The 17381-nt window shown below is 44.9% G+C and overlaps 1 protein-coding gene across 2 annotated transcripts; it reads right to left on the bottom strand.

The window, feature by feature from the left end:
- Positions 1 to 655: 655 nt before the first annotated feature.
- LOC120830618 (uncharacterized) lies at positions 656 to 7138 on the bottom strand. 2 transcript variants are annotated; one of them, XM_078087002.1, is made up of 8 exons: positions 7004 to 7138; positions 6137 to 6441; positions 5769 to 6036; positions 5360 to 5506; positions 5190 to 5266; positions 3373 to 3482; positions 2913 to 3292; positions 656 to 1755 (listed from the first exon to the last, which is right to left on the bottom strand). In XM_078087002.1, exons 1-8 carry the CDS (start codon positions 7007 to 7009, stop codon positions 1486 to 1488), a joined length of 1563 nt encoding a protein of 520 aa, XP_077943128.1. In that variant the 5' UTR covers positions 7010 to 7138; the 3' UTR covers positions 656 to 1485. The 2 variants fall into 2 exon arrangements, with proteins under 2 accessions (XP_077943128.1, XP_077943127.1); XM_078087001.1 differs by lacking the exon at positions 7004 to 7138 and having other exon boundaries at positions 1345 to 1755; positions 6137 to 6622.
- Between the last annotated feature and the right edge of the window lie 10243 nt (positions 7139 to 17381).

Below are 17381 nucleotides of genomic sequence, written 5' to 3'. Positions count from 1 at the left end.
GCTTATGAAAATAGCTGCTCGAGTCAATGCGTAAGTTTACATTTGAATTACTGTTATACAGTGTTGTGTGTAATTAATTTCTATGTAATCTAAAAACTGTAATTTAATTCCGTAATTTAAAGTAAAATCTGATGTAATTGCATTAAATGCTGCATAAACTATAAAGCAATTCTGTATAAAACAATAGTGGATTTAACATCAAATTTAAAAAGATATATTTTTTTCAAGAATAATTCATGCAATTGTATAATGTTTATTTGAAAGCATTAAAAGTGCAGTTTCTTGTCTCTCCTTGTATTGTTCAAGTGGTTGAGGTTGATATGGGATTTAGAAAGTAATTAGTAATAAGTAGACCAATACTTTCTAGAGATAGTCATTATTACATTAATCTAATTACACTGTTGAAGAAGCCAGTTGTAGTTAGTAATATAAGTGACTTGCCCAACTGTTAGGGTTAGATAATATCAGAAGTGAAACTGGAAGAACAGTGTGTTATTCAACCTAATTTTAATTTTCATGTAGGTGCAATCCTGCAGGCATTAAAAGAACATGGCAGCAGCTGAAAATGAAATATAAAAACATAATTCAATTTAGGAAATAAAGAACACTATATAAATTGCTGTGATTTTGTGTTTATTCATTTTTATTTTATTTTGTGGTTGGTTGGTTGTGGTGGTGGATATAATGTGTATTAATCTGTGAAGACATTTCGGCATATCATATTCCGGACTACCCTTCCCTCCTGGAAATCTGCCGGGTTGATGGGGTCTTCCTCTGGGTCTTGTATTTGTAGGGCAGGGTGTTGCTCCCCTCTAATTATGGCAATTACAGGATCGTCCATAAAAGGACATGCCATTTCATTCACTTGATTTGATGCGCTCTGCGTGACTGAAATGTGCGCAATGAATGAATACCGAAAGAATGAATGAGGTGATTAAATACCACTTCCTCTTTAAAAAAGGGGAGGAGACGAAATAAACTCGGGGTTTCCCGAAGAAAACCTGCTCCCGACCAGGTTAGGTTCACAGAGTAAGTTGCCATGGTAACTGACTCTGAGTATAAGTTACCTCTCTTTCTGAAACAGGCTTGACTTACTCTGCTTTCTCAGGTTTAACATACCTCCCATTCTGAAACAGAAAACTCAGAGTTTCCCTCATTTCAGGGTTAACATACTCAGAGTTTTCACTTAACCTCCTTTCTGAAACAGGCCCCAGGTGTTAAAAGGGTGTATAAACTAAGTTACATTTACAGACATGAAATAAAACGCTCACTGCCACACAGTCTTTCAGTCTACCGTCATGAAAGCGATAAGATGCAGATGTAGACTTCGCCGCTGGACTAATTTCAATTGGACTTCGGTGTCACTCCCCAGAAAGGCCGGCCTTCCAGTGCATCTGTTTGCATTCTGTGGGACCGCATGCAGGCGGGGGGCGGGGGTCGTTACATCAGAAAGGAACTGCTCTCAAATCAGCATTCAAAACCATGTCAATCAACTTCAGCTTCTTCCGCCGAGTCATTCTGGTCGGTTTCCCGTAGCGGTAAGAACTCTGGGCCGAGATATTTCAATCCACCTGGAGCAGGAAGAGAGGAAGGCATCGTGGGAGAGGGGAAGCAGTTCGGGCTGTGGACGCCCGGATAGGCTCTGTAATCCACTGTGGCCGACGGCGGCGGGACGAAATACTGGGCCGACGCTGCAGAGAAGCTGGAGTAGGGATAAAACAGAAAGCCTCCAAACGGGGAGAGGCTCACCATGTCCTGTTAACAAGGGAAGAAAATACAACAAGCACCGCATTATCTAATAGTCTTTAATGAGCCACAAGCACTACAGGGGAGTGGAATTTTAATGAGCTATTAGAGGGAAATATTGTAATTTCCTGCACTTATTTGACCGCTGTGACTTTGGCCAATTCACATGATACAAATAAATAAATAATGCCTTTAGCAAACACTAAAACTGAATTGAAATTGGCTTCACACAGACAGAGTGTAACATTAAACTTCCTGCTTGTCCACATTAAAGGAGCGTTTCCACACCAGGTTTGGCCTTGCTGTAACTTATTCCTCACGTTCCTTGATGAAGAACCCTTCCTGATGTTCCTCCAATCAGTAGTTGTGGACAGTACTCTGTGTACTTCTGTGTAAACGCGTTCAAAGGTGTAACCAACGCTGATACTCGGCCAAGCTCCTACTCGTTGACGGCCTGGTGTCGGTCTCTCCTATCAAACATTCTCAAAGCTCCTTAGAGGTTGGCATCTGTTATTATTACGTCATCAGTTAGAAGATGTTGGATGTGCTGCTGGTCATGTGTCTGAAGGTGTCACGATCTAGTAAGGGAAGCGGCGGGTTCCAGGTTGGACCACAAGATGGTGCCAGAGAGGGAACAGGGCCGACAGGTAGAGAAAAGCCTGGGCGGGGCCTATCGATTGGACAGGAGGATGGACGGCGGAAGTGGCCAAGCTGGGCGTGGCTACCGTTGCTATTAGAGCCAATCGCTGTAGCTTTGATCACCTTCAGAAACAAACACACAGAAAGGGTTTCCTCCAGAAAGCCTGACTAAACTAGTTGGCCAGTAGGAGGGGGGGAACCCTGTTCCGGAACGTAGCACAATTAATAGTGTAATTCATTTCTGCTCTTAGTTATTAAATCCTTTTAGATTTTAACTGAAGCCAGCAAATCTTTTGACTTGCTCCGTCTCATCGGAGGTGTAGGAGAAAGGGTTTCTAGGCGACATGATCTGAGAGAGGTTCTGACTTCACATCTGATACTTCCGCTGTACTTACATTTAAGTAACATTGTAAATGAGGGATTGCAAATTATATCGCACTTATATCCCTTCAAATTGGAATGGCTACTTTTGGTTTAAACATTTTCTCTGTGTAACTATGAAATGTAAAGTACAGAGGTCCGTATACCCGTAGCGGCGTGTGCGGGCGAAGGCCGACGGGGAACCCCGGAGTCCTACAAGGAGCCGGCAGCCTTGTCCGTCGACCCGGCGCGGCGGCGCAACGGTCCCAAGCGTTCGCCCGGGCGGAGCCGAGCAGACCGCCGGGGACGCACGGGTCCCGGGGACGTCCACCCAGTTCCGGTGGATAGACAAGAAGGCCGCTGCATACTTTGCCCGTTGGTTCCCTCCCAGCGGCTCGGCGCTCGCCTCCATCGGGCAGCGTGCTGACAGCATGCGCTTCTCTCCGAACCCGGGCCGAGACCTTCGGGTCAGTCGGCGTCTCGCTGACCGCTTGACCGGGACCGTCCTCGACTTTGTCGGCTCTGCCACTGTCACATTCGTGAGCATCTTGAGAAGACAAGAGAGTTAGCTCTGTTTCCTGTCGGTAGACTCACCACATGTTCGTCATTGTAACGTTTTTTCATTACCTGGAGATTTGGAATTGTCTGAATGTCGGGGAGGTGATTCTCTCGCAGGTTCACGTTTACTATCAGTCATCTGAATCTCTTTGGACTTTTCTGATGGATATTGTAGTTTCCTGATGAAACAAAAGACAGGAAAATAATGGACCAAAAATCATTTTGGGGAAGAAAAAACATCTAAATTGATGCATGAAATAGCTGATGACAGATCATTATGTCAGCAAGGCATCGCTCAATTCAATTTGAATTATTTGCTTAATCTCCATCTCTTTCAAGATGGAGTTGATTGTGCCTCTTCTTTCGTGGTCAAAATAGATATAACAAAATCAATATTTTTTTGACACTTTTGAAAATGAAAAACACTTTTTGCAACTGTTCGTAAGTCATAAACACAAGAGAGAAAACAATTTAGATCAGACTGAGAAAATAGATGACCAGATTAGTTTTTCTTTACTTACTGGCGTCTCAGGGCCTCCGTACATTAACATTCTATGTGCTCCATTCTACCAAAGACAATTTGGCAGGAAAAACATTTTCTTTAGCTGCTCTGACAAGTTTACGGTTCATTAAGTTTCTATTTGCCTTACTTTTGCTCTTTCTGTGGCTTTACCTTATAAGATTCATGCATTGCATTAAGCCGACGATAAAAATGTTCTTTATGTTAGTAGCTCAGGGTAAAAATGATCTAATTATTCCATTATTAAATATTATTTCAGGGATTTGTATATTTTCCGTATGAGTTGATCCTCATGTGTTTGGAAAAGGAAAAACAATATAAAATGAATTATTGATAATCAATTCATTGTTACGGGTTTTTTCTCAGCAAAAACCCGACCATCTGTCGCAGGGTGTCCAATGGGAGGATTCTCTCTGCTAGTTTAATTACTGTTACACTAAAAGCGAGCTAGTTGTCAGTTTGTCTCTCTGCTTAATTCACACGAGCTTTTAAGGCCCACACAGGTCACTGGGCTTTTTCTCTCTTTTTAAGTGTTAAAAGCAGATCAGACTTTTGTATTGCTCTTAATACAATACGTTGATCCACTAGAATTCACTCTGAACGGTGCCGCCAGACATTTAACTACAGAGAAAGAAAGAAAGAATCCGTCCAGTTTTAGTGAACCTGCCCTAATGTATTTTACGATTGCTTTTTAAATTACTTTTTTATAAGGCCCATGATGCTTTAGGACCGGCCTATTATCCATCGCAGCCTCTTAGGTTCTGCTCATTCTTTTTCTTAAATTCAAACCGCATACGCTACAATCTGCAGCTTGTTTCTTTTCTTTAAGGTTTTAAGAGATGCGAGCTTTGTGAAACAACAACAGAAAACAGATTCATTCATCAATGCCTTTAACAACTTGTCGCTCTTCCCATTGATCTTTTAAACATTTATTGCTCTTATTTTCTGTTTCTTTGCTTTAATCTGTACCTAATGTGTCTCGTTCTTATCCCTTTCTTTTTTTTAAATGTTTGGCTCAAGCTTGGGTTTGAACATTTCAGTCTGTTTTTATTAATTCCCTGTGTCTTACGTTTGTGAAGCACATTTTGGAAGGTTGATTATTATTATTATCATAATATATATTATCATTGTTGGAAGTAGTATAGTATTATCCTCATTATTATTACTATTATTATGACATATAACATCCATGTACATTCACACAGAAATGGGCCTCTATGCATATTGTGTACTTTTATTTTGAACTTTTACTGTAAATAGTTCAGCAGGTGTGCAGCACATCTGACAGTAATAATGATAAAACACCCTTTTACGGCTAACACAAAAATCAACGTCAAATTTTGCAATAAAATGAATGACAACTTGCCTCTTCTCTCTCCTCCCGTTGCCTGTGTCTCGGAATCCCTTCGCGAAAGGATTGTTGTCTATTTTCAGCTGCGTTATCTGAAAGTTGTTCCACGAAGGTAAATATTTCTACATTTTTTAAATTTGAATCACGCGTTTGAAAAGTAAAAAGAAAGGGCGCCTTGTTGTCACCTTGTCGTTTTGGTAAGCCGTCACCGCGATGAACTCGGTCTCGCAGAAGACATAAGTCCTGAAGGTGCTGTAAGGCAGTTTCAGGAGGTCGTTTGTCTTCACGATGTGAAATCGTGGCTGATACTTGTGCATCGAGTTGAGGATTGTCTGCAATTGTATAAATGAGAAGAAAGTTAAGTCTGAATGTGTTAGGGAACTAATGCGCGTGGGGCCTTCAATTGAAGAACATATCAACATATATTGATATACATATATATATATATATATATATATATATATATATATATATATATCATCAAATCAATTACTCCGTGCACCAAACCAAATCTAATCTCGGAATAAGAAATACAGATCTTGGTTGTTCATATTTCCTATTTAAATTCACGACATTTTCTAAATCCAAACATACAAATCCTTGTTTATCGGACATGTTGTTGGTGAGTTTCAGCTTGTGGAAGTTGACCACTTTGGACATCCACTGCTGGCCCGTGGCCGGGCTGTCCGGGTGGATGTACATGCGTTTGGGCATCTCCGGGTCCGCCTTCCCCGCCACCATCCAGTGGGAGTTGTGGAACTTATATCTGCAGTCGTCGGCCGCCACAATGTCCATCAGAACTACATACCTGGCCTCTCTGTCCATGCCGGCGCACTTGGCCCTGAGTGGCGGGAACATGCGTCTGTATGGGGAGGAGAGAGAACGGCGTGACGCGTTCAGAACAACAACTCAGTGAGGCTCTCCACCCCGTGCGTAATCACCAGACGTTTACTGTGGCCTACCTCCCGGACTTCGTAATCACCATTTCAGTGCCACATTTGTGGAACTGTGTCCAAAGGTCGCTGGCCTCCAAATAAACTTTCGGATCCTCCTCCGGCAGCTCGCCAGGAGGACGGCGCGAAGTCAAAGACCGCTGCTTTGGTGCCGACATGGGAACCGTCGGGTCCGTGCTGGCATCCGAACCGGGATCCCATGAGCCTCGAGAGGACAAGGCGGAGGGTGAGAACAGCGAGGTTCCGGCAGAGAGAGTCCCGTGCAGCGCTGCATCTCCACCTCTCGTGAACGGCTCTGAGAAGCTGCGCATTATCTCCAAAAAAAAAGAGAGGAAACTTTTACGCACGGGTCCCGTCGGGTTACACCTTGTCACCACTTTGACACCTCTGGTATTCTCGTACATGCATACATCACTAAAGGTCAATAGCGGCAGAAGCGTTAACGATGTTTTTGCTGTGAATGTTGTGTCCGGTTCGGTCAGATGCTTCCCACTCCGCGTCCACGTTGATTTGCTGCGTGACGCGTTCGGACTGGAGTTGGTCACCCAGCAGTGGGTGGAGTTCCCCGTAGTCGGACTTCATGAGAAACAAAATGCTGCTTCAACTTTCTTCGCTGGCTGATGGAGACGCTCGTGACAATTTGAGTACAGAACCAGCTCTACTAATCATTAACCCCGCACCAAACCTCAACAATTACCCACATACGCACGAAACTGTTCATCTCCAACTTTCTCAGTTCGCCGCGCGACCTTCTCCTCTGTCTCCCATAAGCGGCACCGCGATGAACACCGTAATGACATCATCCAGCCAACATCATGGTAGACACACTGACCCTCTTTCTTCCCTCATTGCCCCGGAAAGCTGTGGTTTGATTACCTCCATGCATGCGGTCTCTCCGGTCTGCCAACATACGGGTCTGTGGAGGTGCAGCCGGGTACAGGGACTCCGGGGACAGGTTTAGACCATTCTTTATCACCCGATGGACCGCGACGGCGGAAGTCTCAGCGCGTCAGGGCGCACGTTCAGGACGCACAGCGATGCGCGGGACGACAACGCGAGGAGGAGGTGCTCAATGGGACACATGCGAGCAGGACGGGGGGGGGGGGACAAGTTGTTACAGAGGTTTTAATACAACACAGCTATGACTATTGTGGAAGTTAAAGGTGTTTTTGCTTCGTTGTGGCCATTGTTGACTTCTTTCACCTCCGTCTAATGATGAAGGTTCTAGCACGTGGCTGACAGAGCTCATAGCGTGGTCATTACGGGAAATTACATATGCTACATTATTCCATTTGTTTTTTTAATTTTAGACCAAATATTCAAGGGTAGAGTCTTTTGTCTTTTGTTTGGATAATATCTTAAACTGTATTGCTCTCTGACTGGACTGCAGAAATATTACCATCTATTTCATTCCAATTCGATATATTTTCATAGTAACAATATCACAAATGACAGAGGAATGCACATATACGGCTTCCTCTGCCCCCGCATCCTCACACAAAAAGAAAGGGTCTTTAAAAAGTAGAAACCATGGTGGAATGGATGTGGATGATCAAAATAATTACAACATCTATAAGATATCAATAATATACTGAGGTTTGTGTTATCAGTAGGTCTAATAGTAAATTCACAAAATTATGTTTAAGAGCAGCTGCTAAAGGGAATTGAATAATATCATATCTGATTAATTCATGAACTGATTTACTAGTGGGTTTAAAGCAGCCCTGGTATATTAATAAAGATAAATCTGATATCTAACGTTGATTTGTTTTTACTAATCAATGTTCGGCACATGGGACACATCTAAGAATTTGGTGTGTGTTGATAACAGTGAAACATCTCTAAAGATATTTGATGTACTTGAAGCAATGTTGCTCAGTCAGATGCGTTTAATTCGTTTTACATTAGGCTCTAAATTGACTTTCCACTTTCATTATTTTCATGCTGAGCTGCACGAAAAAAAAAAACCCAGACAATTACATTCACTGAACACAGATCGCACCTCGTGACTCCACGACCTGGCACGATGACTGAGGTAGCGTGGCGCAGCCGCTAACAGATGCTACCAGGAAACCCATCCCTTTACTCCACTCACAAGGTACCTCCACTTGGTTGCACCTAACTGAAAAGAGATCAATACCAGTGGAATTGAGATGACTTCAATTGGCTGTCTTTGAAATGGATGACATGATTTTATGGAGGGGTTTTTTTAGACAGAAAATGTAGCTACCACATCACAGGCGTAGTAAACCCAGCTAACAGTGACTCACTGGAATGCGATTAGTGTATTCTCATTGGCAAACACAGGAGCAGTAGCCACTGTGCTTAAGGTCTGGTGTCAATGACTCTCCACTTATTTTTAGCGTGTCCAAACTTCTAAGTCGTGGCCTTAGATGAAACAATGGTAAGGGGGCAGTATCCCACCGAGGCTTGTTTTTCAGCCGGGACGTTGCTGTGAAATCTGGAAAAGCCTCACCCTGGAACAGGGGGTACTGAAGATATGCAGTGGGTGGCGGAGCTGTTGATCACCTCATCTTTTTCTGGCAGAGAAGCTGGGGAAAACCCTGCCTGTCCGTCAGCCAACTTCAAAGAGCCGGCCGGTAATCCGAAACAGGAACGAGGAGGATGGCGAACAAGACGCCTGGCTGTTATTCGCGGGTTTGGCCCACGGGCTGCGTGTGAAACCTGTCCATGAGGATAAATCCCGCAGATCTCCGCTGGGCCAGTGCCCAGTAACACACTCTCCCCAGTGCACAACATTCCCATTGGGGGATGGCCCGTTTTTTTGGTATGTGGGGATACAGACGACAAGGCGACCATCGGCCGCTGCTCGGTTTCTTCACTTTAGAGAATGTTCATCCAATTTAGCGTCTCCCACTGGCAACGTTGTTGGAGTGACGATTTGGATTTAAATTGATGGACCAGGGCCAGAAATGCCCCCTTTTTATTGTGCGGATTCTTCCTTGTCAAAGCTACATTACCTACGGAGCTCCTCCAGCTCCTGTGTGGTCATCGGTTTGGGTGACCACACAGGGTTTAAACAGCACTTCCCAACATTTCAGGAACCAAGAATAGATTTGTGTGCTTTACAATGTGATGTTGCTGTAAGAAATACAATGTAAAATTTGGAGTAATGTAGAAATCCCCCTTAGCAGTTTACATGAAATGAAACTCAATACACTACTTAATTGTGATTACGTTTGGGAAAGCAACGGATGAATGAATATCAGGACAGGGACATGGATTTGCAGTATGTCTATTCAGGATGAATAATTCATGAGGAATTGTGAATGACTCATAATTGTGATTCCTTGTTTGTTTACTTGATTGTTGTTAATTAGAGTAGGCTGATGGCCAAAAACAAGAATTGTTGCTTAAAGGACCCATCGTATGCCCATTTTACCACAAGTTGATATGCTTCCTTGGGGTGTTAATGAAATGTCTGTAACATACTTGGTCTAAATACCTCAAGGATCATAAACGGCACCCTTTTTACCTTTCCTACCATTAAATGCTAATGAATCTTCATAATATGTCCCCTTTAAGATTAGGATTAGGATTTGAACGTCAACATTGTTAACGAAGCTTCCAACTGTTCAGAACAGGCCTATAAAGGTCTTATGTCCGTTTGCTATTTGTCGCTGTCCATTGACAGGAGTGCTGAATCTGGAAGCCGTGTCATGTTGGGGCTTGCAGGTGGGCACCGCCAGAGAGAAAGCGCATAATGCCAGCAGGCATCAAACTCAAAATGTTGCATTTTAGGGACAAAGCTTACGGCACGCACACAGTGATGAGGAGACGCTGAGAGTAGAGGCGAGTGTGCACTGCCCATCCTGCACAGGCCACCGTCCACACTGTACAATATCCCCATGACCATTTAGTTAAAAAACCTTGAGGATTTACATCAATAAAAACACGTCCACCATCAATTGGTGCATTAATATTCACCATAATTCGACCATAGTTTGACACAGAACATATGAACCTGCTTATGTGCATCTCACTATATGAGTGATCTGCCCTTTAAATGGCAAGAAGGTACTGCGACATTGTAGAGTGGTTGATGAAAAATGGTTCCCATATTAAAACACAGTGTGGCCAAATAACAAAGTAAGTCGGACTGAAAGTACCACTCAGCACCAGGTGGTAGATGAAGCTCCATGACTTGTTTATCTGAGGACAGGCTTAATTTTTGAGTGAAACACATAACAGGGGAACCTCTCCTTTTCATGCACTCTCGATGATTAAGGTTTTTCTTTGTTTTTATCTGTTTCAGAATCAGAATCAGCTTTATTGGCCATGTGTGCGTACTCATACAAGGAAGTTGCCTCCGCTTACACTGGAGGTCTCAACGAGACGAGACAAATATAAAAATAGACAAGGATTACGGCGTAATCAACAAACTCGAGGCATCAAAACGTCCACACACCATCGGTGACGTCAAGGTGACTATGCCCGCTTCTTATACGCGGTCTGTGGTACATACGAGAGTAAAGACTGAAGCCAGAGCTGTGCGTTGCGCTGAGAACGTTCCCATCTTTAATACCACTACTAGAGTCAGTTTAGTCATCTGTAGCATCTGGCTGGGTTTATTTCTTGACAATAATGTCCACACGCGATCCAACACATCTCTGGTCAAGCGTCCCGGTCGTCCTCCTTGCAGACATTCTGTCCTCTGACTGGAAAACTTCTCCACTGGAGAGCTTCCAAACCCGCTCTGGCCGCACCGTCTCCCTGACACCTCCCGTGTTTGGACAGCGGAGCGTTGATGAATGGCCCAACGGTAACGGGTCAGTGCGACTGAACACAGTTGGGCCTCGGAGGTGGGTGGAATGTAGTTTAACAGCGGAGCCGAGGTGTTAAAAAAGACCGAGCCGAGCTGATATCAAACACACACGAAGCGGCCCCGTGTCTAGAGGTGGGGCGGACTGCAAAGACCAGTTATGAGAAAGTCAAGTGTATCCAGTCACCATCACCATGCACCGCGCTGTGTCATCACCCCATTCATCCCATACTCAGTCAGGCCAAGTGATGGACATGTGAAACCAGGAGTATTACCTTGTTTACCTCGAGTAGCGCTGTAGAGCAAACTTTCTTTTGTCCCCAAGTAGTTATTTAGGGTACAGCCTGGATAAGAAAGGTACTTATTCACCTACAGGTTTGAGGCCTACAATTGAACACCTGAATAAGATACTTTTAGGATATGAAAAGATCAGGCTTTCATAATAATATAAATGATTCACACATCTCCGGCCGAGGGTTTATCAGGCATTGAGTGCATTAAAAACAACACATTCATAGCTGGATGTTCTGTTCCATGACGCACTTTGAGCAGCAGATCATTTCATCAATGGAAGCCAACATTTCCAACACGGAGATGTGGCTGTTGGACACGATTCACACCGGCACGGTTTTCAGTCACACGTTTCTTCAGAAAGAATGCAGAGATAACCTCTGGGATGCACATGAGTGGGGGAGTTTGAAGCTGAAGATTCACAAGGTGATGCTGAACATTCCTCACATTTCCCAGATCCCCTCTGGAAGAAGTCACACAGTTAAGACATATTTGTGTGGTCGGCCCGAAAGTGGACAACAATACCCATCAGGTCTGTAGGACTGTGTTCCATTGAAGATTGAAACGTGGAAATAACAGCCCATGTTTTGATTTCCGGGTGAACTGTAAAGGATTTCACAGCTTTATTGAGAGTGCAAAGTGCAACACACGGATATCATAGTGTTTGTTGATTCTGAGAGGATGGTCCAAAGTGACCTGACAACCTGTGACCAGCCAGTAGAACAAAAGACATCTAGCCGGAGCTACTTGGGTCGTCCTTCAATCAGAGGTCGGCGCTTCAGTACTCCATGTGCACCTGTCTTTGGGCGCTTGACCCAAAAACGGCTCCCGAAGGCTGCGCCATCCCTGTATGAATGGGTAGATGTCATGTACACAGCAAATTTCAGAGAGTTAAATGGACTCTGTGAGATTCAATTTTAACTCTAAGCTGGTGTTATTATACGCCAACGAAGCGTTAACAAGTTAACTCGGAAGAAGTGTCAAAAATAAATCTGCCCAGTGTTAAAAACGTTACATGTCATTTAGCTGACACATCCAGCCCAGATCCGAAGCGACTTACATTGCATTTTAACCCATGGTTTTTACATTTTAGCCTGGGGAGCAATTAATGGTTGGGTGTTGTCACGCCCGGCCTAGGGTAGCCGGAGCGCAACATACCAAAAGGTCTCCCCACCTCCCAAATTAGGACCAATACTGCAGGATATCGTTTTTAACCCCGGTTATTTATTGTGAGCATGGGGGTCATGAGCTTCCTTCAGGGTGAGCGGTGCCCAAAACGAAAAACAAAACAATCTGTGCAGGTCACCTAACTTCCCTAGACCACACAAAGGAACAAACAAAAGTACAAATATCTTATCTCCCTACCCAGAAACAGGAGAAAACATGGTCAAACAAAAAGGGTTTCTCACCCCTACCACTGCCGACCCCCTTGATAACCCCACCACCCAAAAGTTTGTGTGACGCAGCGTGGCCCCTGTTGGAAGCTGGAGAGACAGGAAACAATGGGCCTGCTGGCTCCCACAGGATCCTCCTTATAGCCCAACGGCCAATCACCTGCAAAGACAAAGGAGGGGCAGAGCAAGGCAAAATATACAGTACTGCCCCCCCCCCCCTCAGGCAGGGAGGTGAAATGCAACTTTTCGCTGACTCTGGGTCATAACAGGTGTCTTGCTCATGGACACTTTGACATGGGACATGTAGCAGCCGTGGTTCAAACCACCAACCTCGTGGTTCCCAGCTCACCCTCTCTACAGCACGCGTTATCATTTTTTGTATAATTTCTTTAAAATGAAAATGACTGCTTGGTGTGAAATTACTTTGGAGCTTTCATCAGTACGAGCGAAACATTTTGATATGACTGAACTGCTTTAAAAGTATAAATTAAAACCGCAAGTTCCAAAATGCAGAAAAAGACGTGTGCTATGGCACAGGCATAATAAAAAGTACTACAAATCACCAGAAACGGAGACATTATTTTCACTGCTGTTCAGGGTGAGAGTATTGGAGTAAGTGTCCTATCCGCTTGTAACAGAGAACTCAGATGTAGGTCGCATCGAGAAGAAGCCGCAGCTTCACGCCTCGAAAACAATTCTGAGATAACTTTTTACTATTTGAAGCTCAATCTCGTTGAAGTTCTTGAGTGGATTTCGTTTTTCCACTTTTTCACATTCACACAAAACAAAGTACAATTTAGTGTGTGCAGCAACAACATTAGCTATAAATCAGCGACAAGGGAAAGTGAATAGAGAAAGGGGATGAGGAGGAGCTGTGGGAGGAGGAGGCACAAGGCCCCAAGAAATCAATTTGGACACATTAGACCTATTAGCTTATTGAGAGGTGAAAGATGGATTCAATGCGTTAAAGAGAGCTGTAACTGTAAAACAGCTTCTCCACTGATGAGCTCTACGGAAAGTAAAGAACAACACTCCAACGCCTCTCTCTCTCCCTCTCTCTCTCGCTCTCCTTTTATCCTCAGATAAGGAGATGGAAGTCAGCTAGTGACGGCAGAGGGGGGAAAAAAGATCAACGTCAGGGATAAGTTCAATAAAGGATTAAAAAAAATGGTTTCAAACGTCAAACCGCTTTATTATTTTATGAGATATCACCCTGACAACAGACAGACTTGTTAAGTTTAGGTTTGAGGGGTGAGATGTGTTTGGGTCAGAGAAAGAATATCAGGAAGGTGTCCTAGCAGAAGAAAAAGGAATGAGTAAGAGTAAGTTCTAATGATGTCATTTTAAATATGAATGTGCTGAACATGAAGCTGAGAGAACGGGAAGAAACTGTTGGTGTGGCGTGAGGTCTTAGTCCTGATGGACCTCAGCCTCCTGCCAGATGGAAGGGGCACAAACAGGTTTTGACCGGGGTGAGAGGGGTCGGCCGATGTTCAGCTCCCACTTGAGGTCCTGGGTGATGATGGAGCCCAGGAAACGGAGGGAATCCACAATAGTGACGGGGGAGTCACACAGGGTGACGGTGATGGGACTCCTTTTCTTCCTGAAATCCACAACAATCTCCACTGCCTTTAGAGCGTTGAGCTCCAGATTGTTCTGGCTGCACCACGACACCAGATGGTCAGAATTAGGCGGACTAGTCCCCACCAGAGGTCAGTCCAATGAGGGTGGTGTCATCCCCAGACTGGAGGTGCAGCTGTTGTTGTACAGGGAGAAGAGCAGAGGGGAAAGAACGCAGCCTTGGGGGGAACCGGTGCTGATGGTCCGAGAGGCTGAGACATGTTTCCCCAGCTTCACGTGCTGCTTCCTGTCAGACAGGAAGTCTGTGATCCACTTGCAGGTGGAGTCGGGCACCTGCAGCTGGGACAGTTTGTCCTGCAGCAGGATGATGGTGTTGAAAGCAGAGCCGAAGTCCACAAACAGGATCCTGGTGTAGGTTAGAGCTGAGAGAACATACAGTAGCGTCGAGTGAACATAGAGCTGAGGGGGAACAGGATTGAGGGAACATGGGGCGGATGGAATAGAGAGTTGAGGGAACAGAGCTTGGGGAACATAGGATGGAAGGCGCATTGGGCATCATACTACATTTTTTGAACGTTTTAAACTAAAAGGATTTCCAGTTCACACACGTTGCCCCTGTAAGTGACTGACACCACTCAGCACTTTAGCTCCGAGGACAATTCAAGCTCTTAAATTCAAATCCCTAAAGTGAGTCCAGTGCACTTTTCAGGATAATTTACAGAAGCTGGCAGACTGTCACTAATTTTCCAGAGTAGCTTTTCCCTTCGTGAAGAAGTCAATCTTTTAAAGAGGAAGTGTTGAAGCGTACACATTTGCTCAAAACGCAGGCAACTTCCTGCTCTCCATCTTAATCCGTCCAGCGGTGTGGTAAATGGTAGCCCGGCCATTCTTCTTGTATAGATATATGCAAAAGGTTATTCTGCATATGAAATATTGATGTTTACCGGCGAACACATCCTGAAGAGAAAATAGTTAGGAAGTGAGCGTTCCAATTAAGAGGATGTGTTTTCCTTTCCGTCAGCACAAAGAGGATGAAAAGCTCATCAAAGTGCGTCTGTAACGACCATATTTCACCCCCGCTCGGGCCCGTCGGTTTGAATGGCGCGAATATTTATGTCCAGAGGTGTTGGCCGGTTCTTAGTGTCTGCGCTCTTCGAGCAGACAAAGAGGACAGTTGTCCGCCGTAAGTGCTCGTACATAACCAGAGGCACGTCCTGCCAGAAGAAGCATTAAGGTCTCCTCATTATTTCATCATTCACTTCATCGGTCACGCTGGGTTAGTTGTGTACTGTGCAAACTCAACCAACACGGGGAGCATCCATTAAAGAAAGTGCCGTGAGATCCCGGCGGTTTGAAGGGAGACTTTGTTTAGAAGCAGCTCTGCGCGTCCATCCTCACAACTAGTGATGATAAATGGAACTTACGGAATGACTCCCTGAGATAAACCGTATTGTTATGAAAAGCATTATACATACAGCATATAAAGGACAGTAAATTAATTTTCGTGGGCACGAAACAGTGAATTATAAAGTAAGCAGGGATGTCACGACATCAGGTTTTCACTAAATGAGTGTTGTGGGAAAAACCAACTATATCACGGTTATATGTATATAGAAAATGTGAAAAAAAGCAAAAGATGCAATCGTTAGAATTCAGATCTAACTCATACAGCTTATTATTGAAATGATATCACCAGATACAGAATCCCGTAATCCAGTTCTGAGATTGAAACTACAAAAACAATCATGTTTGATGGGTCCTGTGGTCGTGAACATGTTTAATAGCTCGCAGACACGGACGCCGCCAGACACTCAACTGGTGCCATTGGACCCAATGTGTCCGTGGTTCCCCCAGCGACGGCAGCCAAAAGCCTCCAATACTTTCAATACTCATCCATGTTTACTGTCCATTCCGTCCACTTCTGGAAGTTACTATGAGCAACCAGAAACACATCTGGCTGAAAGTCACCGGTTAACGCAGCCGCTCGTTAAACTGGAACACCTGCTTCTCTGAAGCGGTGGTGATCCCGTCTGAATTCTGCAGAGCTCCAACTCTTGCAACATCGACTCTGACAGGCAAACGTGCGGCGACCAGACGTCTTGACGTTGTCACCATTAAACCTGAAAAAAGCTTGCGGACTCTTCTGATTTGCATTTTATTGACAACAGCGTCTGTGAATCCGCATCCCCCCATCATTTCCAGACCGGTGCAACCACGCATGGGCCGCCCTGAAGGAGACGCACAGCATGTGCGCCTGTAAAAGTGATGACTCCGTTTCCCCGGGGAAGCATTTCCAGCCCCGATTGTTAACACTTGAACAGGTGTGGACAGCTTTAATAAAAACGAGCGCCGGATCTGACCGTGTGACCAACAGACATTAAAATATCTCTTGAGTTTGCAAAGAGGGGGGATTACGGTGAAAGTCTGCCTCAGTGGGAGAGCGGCCGCACGCGGCGTGATCCTCTCCGCTCAATGAGCCGGGGGCAGAGTTTATGGCACCGGCAGACGCCCCCCCCGCGCCCCACGGATTACGGGATACACACATGGTGACGCGTGGGTGTCAGGAGAGGTGCTAGACGCTGATGTTTCGGGTTTCAAGCTTTCAGCTGGAACTCTGCGGCCTTCTCAATGGAAGCGAACGATATGTACCCAGGGGACGTATACAGGAAATACTAAGAGCCCCCCCAAGTCCCTGGTGGATCATAAACACCCTTCACGTTTGCACTCTTATTTTTACTCTCCAAGGAGCAATAGCATCACCCCCGTAGTTGACTGCATTAGTGTAATTCCTCCCAGGACCCTGACACTAGCCTGGCGTCCGCCATGACAGGTCAGTACTTGGGTCCGTCCATTATTCGAACCAGAGCGTCGCTCTGTTATGAGGCGCAACCAAGGTGAGCGAGCGGGCTGACTCGGCAAAGGCCAGACTCAGATTCGATCCGCCGTCGATCCGTCATCAGACGTCTTCTGTAATGAGCCGAACAATAAAGCAATGCAGAGTTTGGGAAGCACTAGCCATGGAATTATTAGTCATGATGGCCTCTCGCTATCCCCTGCTCGGTTCAGCACTCTAAATTAGAAATAACCATGTGATCCAACATCACATAGCGAAAGGAGAGAGAGCATGATGACGGACTTTATTCTGTCGTTGGGTTATGGAACTCAATAAATGTGCCCTTCATTAACCAGGGAAGAGTGGATCTTC

The sequence above is a fragment of the Gasterosteus aculeatus genome, chromosome 13, assembly GCF_964276395.1.
Source record: "Gasterosteus aculeatus chromosome 13, fGasAcu3.hap1.1, whole genome shotgun sequence".
NCBI classification, from domain to species: Eukaryota; Metazoa; Chordata; class Actinopteri; order Perciformes; family Gasterosteidae; genus Gasterosteus; species Gasterosteus aculeatus.
Note: the sequence above shows the minus strand (reverse complement) of the source record. Positions and strands in the feature narration are given on the sequence as shown.

Excerpts from the sequence above, each read along its gene's own strand:
- LOC120830618 (XM_078087001.1), bottom strand. The coding sequence starts at position 6,531 with ATGTACGAGAATACCAGAGGTGTCAAAGTGGTGACAAGGTGTAACCCG. Across the intron at positions 5,507-5,768 it reads TGTCCGATAAACAAGGATTT|ACAATCCTCAACTCGATGCA; the intron begins GTATGTTTGGAT and ends ATACAATTGCAG. Across the intron at positions 3,293-3,372 it reads AGACAATTCCAAATCTCCAG|ATGCTCACGAATGTGACAGT; the intron begins GTAATGAAAAAA and ends TGTCTTCTCAAG.